General features: G+C 41.7%; 1 protein-coding gene across 1 annotated transcript; it reads right to left on the reverse strand.

Annotated features, from left to right (window-relative positions):
* Positions 1-9,445: 9,445 nt before the first annotated feature.
* Positions 9,446-10,561, reverse strand: LOC132835306 (4-galactosyl-N-acetylglucosaminide 3-alpha-L-fucosyltransferase 9-like). Its single transcript, XM_060854746.1, has one exon. The coding sequence runs from the start codon at positions 10,559-10,561 to the stop codon at positions 9,446-9,448; it is 1,116 nt and encodes a 371-aa protein (XP_060710729.1).
* Positions 10,562-11,206: the final 645 nt, after the last annotated feature.

Genomic DNA, 11,206 nt, shown 5'->3' on the forward strand with positions numbered 1-11,206 from the left:
ATATAGCACAAAAAGGCACAAGGTCACAAAGGCCATGAAGACAAAATAGCAGAAGTAGAATAGAACCCGTAGGCTTCAAAATGTCATTTTTTTTCAGATTTTTAAGTTGGAACGCACAAAACCCCTTTTTAATTACTATTGGTCAGCAGAGCTGAGCTGTCGCTCTGTGATTGGGTCTCTTGTTCAGCAACTTTACTGGGAGGTACAGGCTCATGGCTCAATCACAGTTATAGAGTCATAGAGATGGACAGCATGGAAACAGACCCTTCGGTCCAACCCATCCATGCTGACCAGATATCCCAACACAATCTAGTCCCACCTGCTAGCGCCCGGCCCATATCCCTCCAAACCCTTCCTATTCATATACTCATCCAAATGCCTCTTAAATGTTGCAATTGTACCAGCCTCTACCACATCCTCTGGCAGGTCATTCCATACACATACCACCCTCTGTGTGAAAATATTGCCCCTTAGGTCTCTTTTATATCTTTCCCCTCTCACCCTAAACCTATGCCCTCTAGTTCTGGACTCCCTGACGCCAGGGAAAAGACTTTGCCTATTTATCCTATCCATGCCCCTCAATTTTGTAAACCTCTGTAAGGTCACTCCTCAGCCTCCGACGGTCCAGGGAAAACAGCCCCAGCCTGTTTAGCCTCTCCCTGTAGCTCAGATCCTCCAACCCTGGCAACATCCTTGTAAATCTTTTCTGAACCCCTTCTTTCCGATAGGAAGGAGACCAGAATTGCACGCCATATTCCAACAGTGGCCTAACCAATGTCCTGTACAACTGCAACATGACCTCCCAACCCCTGTACTCAATACTCTAACCAATAAAGGAAAGCATACCAAACATCACCTTCACTATCCTATCTACCTGCGACTCAATTTTCAAGGAGCTATGAACCTGCACTCCAAGGTCTCATTGTTCAGCAACACTCCCTAGGACCTTACCATTAAGTGTATAAGTCCTGCTAAGATTTGCTTTCCCAAAATGCAGCATCTTGCATTTATCTGAATTAAACTCCATGTGCTACTTCTTAGCCCATTGGCCCATCTGGTCCAGATTCTGTTGTAACCTGAGGTAACCCTCTTCGCTGCCCACTACACCTCCAATTTTGGTGTCATCTGCAAACTTATTAACTGTACCTCTTACGCTCGCACCCAAATCATTTATGTAAATGATAAAAAGTAGAGAGCCCCCCCCCCCCCCCCCCCACCTTACTAATTTAAAATCCTCCCAAGCAGTTCTAGCAAATCTCCCTGCCAGCATATTAGTCCTCTTCCAATTTAGGTGCAATCCGTTCTTCTTGTACAGGTCACTTCTACCCCAAAAGAGATTTCAACAATCCAAAAATGTGAATCCTTCTCTCATACACCAGCTCCTCAGCCATGCATTCATCTGCTCTATCCTCCTATTCCTGCCCTCACTAGCTCGTAGCACTGGGAATAATCCAGATATTACTACCCTTGAGGACCTCCTTTTTAAATTTCTACCTAACTCTCTAATCTCCCTTCAGAGTCTCAACCTTTTCCCTTCCAATGTCATTGGTTCCAATCTGGACAATGACCTCCTGCTGGCCCCTCTCCCCCATGAGAATGTTCTGCACCCTCTCTGAGACATCCTTGATCCTGGCACCAGGGAAACAACGCACCATTCTGCTTTTCCTCTGCTGGCCACAGAAACGTCTGCCTGTACCTCTAACTGCAGAATCCCCTAACACAATTGATCTCTTGGAAGCCAACGTTCCCCTCGTTGCATTAGAGCCAGTCTCAATACCAGAAACTTGGCTGTTTGCGCTACGTTCCCCTGAGAATCCATCACCCCCTACATTTTTCAAAACAGCATATCTGATTGAAATGGGTATATCCACAAAAGACTCCTGCTCTAGCTACCTACCTTACTTATCCTTCCTGGAGTTAACCCATGTATGTGACTGTATCTGAGACTTTCCCCCTTTCTATAACTACCATCCATCACATACTGTTGCTGTTGCAAATTCCTCATCGCTTCTATCTGTCTCTCCAACAGATCACACGATCTGATAAGATTCTCATAACAGTATTTATGGCAGATATAATCCGCAGTAACCCTTAAACTCTCTTTAAACTCCCACACCTGACAAGAAGTACATATCACTGCAAAGGCCATTTTTACTCCTTCACAATCTACAGACCCAGAAAATAACACTGTCTTATTCCTCTACAAACACTGTCCCAGGTTAAATTAATGGCTATGAACTATATTTTAAGTTTAATCAAGAGGCTTATCACCAAAAACATATAATCAAGAAATAATCCACTGTACCCACCACTGCAGCCTTTCTCTTGGACAGACTTAACACAATAATTAACTTATCTGATTCTGTGCTGTGAACTTCGCCCAACAGTTCCTCCAAGATTAGTTGTGAATTTCACTGTTTGTTAATTTTCCCAGATGCACTCCGATGTCCAGCGATATAAGAATTCAAACAGCAAAGGTGGTAACTGTGCAGGTGTTTTCTTTCTCTCCTGCACTGTCCTCACCATGTGCTTCCTTTATCTGTTCTTCTCCCTTTTAAACTGCTGTTGTTTTGACCTTTTTTCCCCAAAGTTCCAAAACAATGCAACAGCATATAAAACAGTAATTGCTGCTCCTGGAATTCGAGGAAATCACCTCCAACACCTAAAATACCTCAAAAAAAGGAGCAGCTGTTACAGTCAGAACTTTTTCCTGTCCTCCATCTTGGATTACCCAGAATCCATTACAATGATGTTTTTGAAACTTTTCACAATGATTTGTATCTGAGTAATATTTTCCAAAGCTACCAATTAATTAGAAATTTCTCATTACAGGGAAGACAAAAAAAAATTGGCTTTTGATCAGTTCCAACACAGCTACGTGGTTTAGCACATTCCAATCAGGATTCCAATATCTTAAGCAAGTGATTTTAGATTACTGTAACTAACTAGACTACTGAATTTAAAAATTTTTAAAACGGAGAAACAAAAGATTTGCTAGTTCTATTGCACACTGTCTGCAAAGCCCCAAAATATAGTATACTGAGTTTATACAGAAAAGATTTTAAAACTTCAACTGCTGTCTTCACAACCCATTATTTAAATATTTTAATTTCAGGCAAGTTGACAATCCTGATTTCAAGGGTGCAATTAGATGTTAAACCACCTATTAGTCCAGATATTAAATCCAATCCCTCTCTATTTCCTCCTGCACCTTGTTTCTTATATAGAACATAGAACATTACAGCGCAGTACAGGCCCTTCAGCCCTCGATGTTGCGCCAACCTGTGGAACCAATCTGAAGCCCATCTAAACTACACTATTCCATTCTCATCCATATGCATAACTAATGACCATTTAAATGCCCTTAAAGTTGGCAAGTCTACTACTGTTGCAGGCAGTATGTTGCATCCTCCTACTACTCTCTGAGTAAAGAAACTACCCCTGACAACTGTCCTATATCTATCACCCCTCAATTTAAAACTATGTCCCCTCATGCTAGCCATTGCCATCTGAGGAAAACAACTCTCAGTGTCCAACCTATCTAACTCTCTGATTATCTTATACATCTCAATTAAGTCGCCTATCAACTTTCTTCTATCTAATGGAAAAAGCCTCAAGTCCCTCAGCCTTTCCTTGTAAGACCATCCCTCCATTCCAGGCAATATCCTAGTAAATCTCCTCTGAACCTTTCCGAAAGCCTCCATCTCCTTCCTATATTGCAGTGACCTGAACTGTACGCAATACTCCAAATGTGGCTGTACCAGAGTTTTGTGCAGCATGATCTCATGGTTCTGAAACTCAAGCTCTCCACCAATAAAAGCTAACACACCTTATGACTTCTTAGCAACCCTCAACTTTCAAGGATTTATGTACCTGGACATCGAGATCTCTCTGCTCATCTACGCTATCAAGAATATTACCATTAGCCCAGTACTCTGTATTCCTGTTACTCCTTCCAAAGTGAATCACCACACACTTTTCCACATTTATCTCCATTTTCCACCTCTCAGTACAGCTCTGCAGCTAATTTATGTCTCTCTGTAATCTACAACATCCTTCACTACTATCCACAACTCTCCCGACCTTAGTGTCATCTGAAAATTTACTAACCCATCCTTCTATGTCCTTATCCAGATCATTTATATAAATGACAAAAAAAAACCTTTCCAGAGAATCCTAGGATAAATCCAATCTGGCTCAGGGGACTTATCTATTTTTACACTTTCCAGAATTGCTAACACCTCCTCCTTATCAATCTCAATCCCATCAAGTCTAGTAGCCTGCACTTCCATATTCTCCTCGACAACATTGTCTTTTTCCAGTGTGAATACTGACAAAACGTATTCACTTAGCACTCTCCCTACCTCCTCAGACTCCATGCACAACTTCCCTCTACAATTCTTGATTGGCCCTAATCTTACGCTAGTCATTCTTTTATTCCTGACATACCTATAGAAAGTCTGAGGGTCTTGATTCTATCTGTCAATGACTTCTCATGTCCCCTCCTGGCTCTTCTTAACTCTCTCTTTAGGTCTTTCCTGGCAAACTTGTAGCTCTCAAGTGTCCTAACTGAGCCTTCATATCTCATTCTAACATAAACCTTCTTCTTCCTCTTGATGAGAGATTCAACTTCCTTAGTAAACCATGGTTCCCTAGCTTGACAACTTCTTCCCTGCCTGACTGGTTCATAATTATCATGAACCCACAGTAGATGGTCCTTGAATAAGCTCCACATTTCAATTGTGCCATCCCCTGCAGTTCCCTTCCTCATCCTATGCATCCTAAATCTTGCTTCATCACTTCGTAATTGCCTTTCCCCAGCTATAACTCTTGCCCTGCAGTATATACCTAGCCCTTTCCATAACTCAAGTAAACATAACCAAATTATGTTCGCTATCACCAAAGTGCTCACCTACTTCCAAATCTAACACCTGGCTCAGTTCATTACCCAGTACCAAATCTTATGTGGCCTCGCCCCTTGTTGGCCTGTCTATATGCTGTGTCAGGAAACCCTCCTGCCCACATTTAACAAAAACTGACCCATCTAAAGTACTTGAACTATAGTATTCCCAGTCAATATTTGGAAAGTCAAAGACCCCATAACAACTACCCTGTCACACTCACTCCTATTAAGGATCATCTTTGCTATCCTATCCTCAATATCTCTGGAACTATTTGGAGGCCTATGGAAAACTTCCAACAGGGTAACCTCTCCTTTCCTGTTTCTAATCTCAGCCCATACTACCTCAGTAGATGGGTCTTTAAACGTCCTTTCTGCAACCATAATACTGTCCTTGTCTAACAGTGCCACACCACCCCCCTTTTACTATTCTCTCTGTTCTTACTGAAACATCTAAATCCCAGAACGTGTAACAACCATTCCTGTCCCTGCACGACCCATGCCTCTGAAATGGCCACAACATCAAAATCCCAGGTATCAACCCATGATGCAAGTTCACCCACCTTATTCCGGATGCTCCTGGCATTGAAGTAGACACATTTCAAACCAACTTCTTACCTGCCTTGCCTTCTTGCAATCTTGAAATCTTAGTTCTGACTTCACTGCTCTCATCCTCCCGTATACTCTAACTACAATTTCTGTTCCCATTCCCCTGCTGAATTAGTTTAAACCCACTTGAAGAGCATTAGCAAATTCCGCCCCCCCCCCACCCCCATCCCCTCTGGTTCAGGGATAGGCTATCTTGTTTGTAGTGGTCCACCTATTCCAGAATGAGCCCCAATTATCCAGGAATCCAAAACCCTCCTTCCTGCACCATTCCTATAACCACTTGTTGAGGTTTAGATTCTTATGTTCAGTTGTCTTGCTTCTTGGAACTACAAAATTTGATTAGATTAGATTACTTACAGTGTGGAAACAGGCCCTTTGGCCCAACAAGTCCACACCGCCCTGCCACCCACTCCCCTACATTTACCCCTTACCTAAACTACGGGCAATTTAGCATGGCCAATTCACCTGACCCGCACATCTTTGGACTGTGGGAGGAAACCGGAGGAAACCCACACAGACACGGGGAGAACGTGCAAACTCCATACAGTCAGTCACCTGAGGCGGGAATTGAACCCGGGTCTCTGGCGCTGTGAGGCAGTGGTGCTAACTACTGTGCCACAATTTGCTTCTTTGAAACTTCAGAGAGCAAATCTACATTGACTTCATTTGCTTTCCTTTTGTGATTTTAATAAGAGTCTTTTAATTATCCTCTTGCCACCTTCCTTCTTTTGTGAGATTTAGATTAGATTACTTTCAGTGTGGAAACAGGCCCTTCGGCCCAACAAGTCCATGCTGACCCACCGAAACGTAACCCACCCAAACCCAGTCCCCTACATTTACCCCTTCAACTCACACTACGGGCAATTTAGCATGGCCAATTCACCTAATCTGCACATTTTTTTTGGACTGTGGGAGGAAACCGGAGCATCCGGAGGAAACCCATGCAGGCACAGGGAGAATGTGCAAACTCCACACAGTTAGTTGCTGGAGACGGAAAATGAACCAGGGTCTCTGGCACTGTGAGGCAGCAGTGCTAACCACTGTGCCACATTTAGAAATGTTTATTTTCTTCCTGCCCTGTGTCATGTCCTCTAGGAACTTGCTACCTGCAGGCATTTATTCAGATTTCACTGCACTCACCTGTGGCACTTCAGCAACATGCGGCATGCTTCTCATTTCCTTCTTGCAGACCTGGAAGCTTTGTTTGTCCCTATTTAAATCTTTGAAAAAAGACTCTGGACATTATATGTCCCTGCCCTTTGGGGTTGTATCAGCTGATGTGGGAGGGCATGTAAAATAGTTGGGTGTCCAGTTTTCCAACCTGAGCTCAGTCCAAGACTGCAAAAGGTGGATGGATGCTAAAATAGGCAATCTGTATGGAATCAAATTACTTGTATATTGGAAGCTCAATTGACCCTTACAACACGCTGCCCATGTCAAAATACAAGCAGCATGGGCAATTGGACAAGGTTGTCAGTTTGTCTTTAAATGCCTTCATGAACACAGGTGGGAAGAATGGCATCTCCTGATTGTGCATCAGAGGGCTCCTGCCACCATATGTTTCCTTCTGTGTTGCCTCCTTGACAGAACCTGGCCTGTTTCATCCCTGGGCTTTGGTATCCCTCTCTACATCAAAAGTTCAGGATTTAATTTCTCAGGATAGCAGAAATCCTCTTTGCACCTCTTCCAGACCTTTGCAGATCTGGCAGAGCCCACAGCTGAGCTCGGAGCCCCAGCAACCGACCAGATTCAACATAAGCTCCCAAGGGTGAGAATTGTTCCAAATGAGGGGCAATGCCCCATTGTTAACTAACTAAGCCCACCCACAGCTAATACCCCTGATTTGATGTGTCACCCAAACAGATATTGGCAGTGTGCATGTACGTGTAGCTATACTGTGACAAGGAATATCAAGTAGAGAATACGGAGCTTGTAAACATTCTTCTTGCTGGACTGCATTCTAAACACTTTGCAGTGTTCAGAAAAGTGGTCTGCTGCATCCTGCGTAACCCCTCCATATCGAGGGCAAAACCCCTGTCAACTCAGGTGTGTGGTGAGCAACTCAGGAGGAAACCCCACTGCTAGTGCCTGCTGTCCTGGCTTGTTGAACCATCCTCCTCCCCTACCCTACCCTTGCGTAACCATTCATCTCCAACAATAAGATCTCTGTTGGGAGCTGGCTGCTGTCCCTGTAGTGGCTACTGCACCCATTGGTGCTGCTGGTATCAGAGAGATGGCAGTCATTGTTGGGGGTGAAAGTCCCGCCCTGAGCCAGTCAAAGTTATGCTGAGCTTTAAATGGCTGAACGCAACCTGCTGGGGATTGGCTTGTTCCCACACAGTACTGCCTTGGGAAGGGGAGAGGATCCCCACACAATGTAATATTCTGCACTTTGTTTCTTTCTCCACGGATTCTGGTGGACCAGCGGAGGATTTCCAGAATTTTGTTTTCGTTTTAATGTAAAAGCAGGTAAAAGGGACAGTACAAATGTCACATCGGTAAGATGAAAAATTTTGCTGATCACCTGCAGCAATGAAATTCTGAAGAAAATGAAAAGCATTCAGAAAACTGATTAACAAAAATATGAAGTGCATTCATGTTAATGAACTTATTACATCAACTCCTTGCTTAATGAAGCACAGAGTACAGTATGAAAGGAGTGGAGTAAGCAATTGTTTTTGATTGAGATGAAGTTCAAATGGTAATCAAACATGATGCCATTCGAATTCTAACAAAGAGGCATTGCATTTGCAACATTAACTGTTTCTCTTTCCACTGATGCTGCCAGACCAGATGTCCCAGCCTCATGTCTATCTATTTTGGATTGCAGCATCTGCAGTTTTTTTTGTCACAGACCACATGTCCCAAGCTGCTCCAGCACCTTCTGATTCCATTTGAGATAACCCTGTTTGTTTGGCAGATCCAGTGCCACATAATACCAGTGTTAGACTGGTAGCTGCAGACATCTCTTTGGACCAATCCATTTTGAATCGACCACACATTTGGAATGTTACGGAGTGTTTGACTGATAGAATTTGGAATTCACTTTCAAATTGCACAAGTAATTGAACAGCAGATGGAAGAGGAAAAAAGGAAAATAGATGATGCCGTGGTACAGCTAGGTCCCACAGGCTCACCTTTTATTTGTTGCCATGTTGTCAAAGGAGCAACAAATGCTTGAAGTGGAAGGGAGTCAGGATGAATATTGTCAGTCACAGAATTACATTGCTATCAGAAGCTTTAGAGATGAGCCTTCAAGTCAGCTCATCCACTTTGTATGTAATCACAGCAATAAGGTAGCAAATTCAGGATCAAGGTTACAAATACTTAAAAAAACCATTGCTACGTAATTCAAAAAGGGTCTTTATAAATTTACAGTGGATACAAAGCAATTAAAGCTTTTTAAAAATTGTGTCATATAATTTTAAGAAGTGTTCTCCAGCAAAAGTCTGATTGTTTAACCTTTTCAAAACACTTTTTTCCTTAATTTCAAGTAAAGAATATTTATTTTTCTAATGATGCACTACAAGTGACAATAACAAGGGAAAGGTGATGTGAAGTTATTTTTCAAATGAAAACATTCAAATTGTAAAGCAATTTTGTTTTTCAGTGGAAGCCAATTTAAGATGAGGACTTGCTGCTTAGAAATCCACTACTGAAGGGTCAAAGCTGGGATGACTTCTTACATAACTAATTAGGATATAAAGTAATGAATTTGCTTCAGTTAACATGTGCAAACTGGTGGTATTGGACTGGCTGAAATGGAATGGAATATCAGAAGGTGTTCCTATTGGGCAGGCAGTCTACTACCTCACACTTTACTGAACTCAAAACAAATTTCTATCTTTCACATTTTTAAATCAAGAAATAAATAAATTTTTGGAAAAAGGCCATTGAATTCCATAGTTACTATGTCTTGGAGATACGTTTTCAACTTTAATCCCAAAACCATTTCTCTAAATTAGAGTAGTATCTGTATTCTTGATGTTGTTTTATATTCTCACACACTTTACACGCATGTTCATCCCAGAAACGAGTCATCCACACTGTGTAATACTTTCTCCATTTGAAATAGTTCATGTACAAGTCCTCATTATTGTTCAACACGTTCAGGTAAGCTGCAAGTTCCTGAGCAGATTTGAAATCATCCACATGAATGAAGGAATCGGCTGGAATGTAATTTTCATAGTTTTTTCTCGATGGCCCCAAGACCACAGGAACAGTGCCAGCAAGCAAGGCATTGTAGAGCTTTTCAGTTATGTAATCATCATGGATTGAGTTTTCAAAGGAAAGGTAGAACTTACATTTAGATATTGTAGGGATCAACTTTTCATTGCTCAGGCGAAACCAGAGGAATTGACCATAAATTGAGATTTTAATATATTTGTAAAGTTCATAGTAATACTTCACTCTGGCATGGTTAGAGTTCCAGTTGCTTACAATCCAACACACAAGATTGCTTTTATTAGGTAATTTAAAATCTAATGGAACTTTGTTTTCTATTAGAGATCCATAAGGCACTTGAATATCTGAATCTTGCCGGTACGTCAAAGTTAGGTTGAAGAGTTGGTCAAGTCCACTATTTCTTCGAGTGTTGGTAGGTGACTCCAGATTCATCCAAACCCATTTCTGAAAATTTGGCCGAAGTTGTGTAGGCAAGTTGGACAAATCCTTCCTTATGTCTCCATGATGGAAAAGGACAGCATCGGATTTACTGTACATCTCTCGATCCGCTGTCAAATAACAGTCACGGATGTTAAACTCAGATTCACAGGAATTGAGCTCAAATGTCTGACCAAAAGGCCAAAACCAAATGAGCACTATTGTGTCATTCTCTGTAGGCATAAAGGGGTTTGTCACAGATATGGGACCAAAAATCCAAGTGTTTGATGGGTTGACATACAGCAACCATGATGTTAAAGAGCATCCCAAAATAATGATGGAAATTAAGAGGGTGTGTAAAATCCTTTTATTGGATAGTGATGTCAAAATGTGTCCTGTAAGAAAGGAAAAGTGATTGTTCAGACTCTCAAACCACAGCTCCTTCACCATTGCAACAGCATCAAGGACCACTGAGATTTCAAAACAAACCTCTATAAAATACATTCCTATGACACAGCCATCATTAGAAAGGCTGGCACATTTCACTTAGCCTAAATACTGTTATGAAGTTGAAGATATGTATGGTACTTTTAAGAGAGAGTGAAATTTCTTGGCAGTGAGAGTTTGCAGGCCCCTGTCATGTGACTGACTAGCAGTCTCAGAGTGTACTGGACAATTGAAAATATATAACATTTGGCTGCTATGTTCACAACAGTTCGAATTTAACCAAACAGTTTAAATTATGTCTCCAGGATACTAAAACTCAATTGAATTTGAATTATACTGTTTTGACAACATTGAACCAATGCGACGATCTGATGTTTGGGGTATAAATAAGCTGGAATTTTGAGAGCTAGTCAAAGAGACAGTAACAACCTGCCATCTAGAGAAAGATTGCCATTCAAAACACTCTATATCAATGGTACATTTTTCATATGAAATATCTTTGCAGCAAAAGACCGAAGATGACCCAGGGAGATCTGTAGCTGAAAGAATACTGACATTGACAGCCACTGGGTAGCTTTGAAAATAAAGTTGATCTAATTTTAATGGGGCATTTTATTGGCTCAGTATGTTTTTTATAAGTTGGAGGTA

The sequence above is a fragment of the Hemiscyllium ocellatum genome, chromosome 3 (genome assembly GCF_020745735.1).
Source record: "Hemiscyllium ocellatum isolate sHemOce1 chromosome 3, sHemOce1.pat.X.cur, whole genome shotgun sequence".
NCBI classification, from domain to species: Eukaryota; Metazoa; Chordata; class Chondrichthyes; order Orectolobiformes; family Hemiscylliidae; genus Hemiscyllium; species Hemiscyllium ocellatum.

What these genes read in the sequence shown, in the direction of transcription:
- LOC132835306 (XM_060854746.1), bottom strand. Translation starts at nt 10,561, where the DNA reads ATGGTGAAGGAGCTGTGGTTTGAGAGTCTGAACAATCACTTTTCCTTT.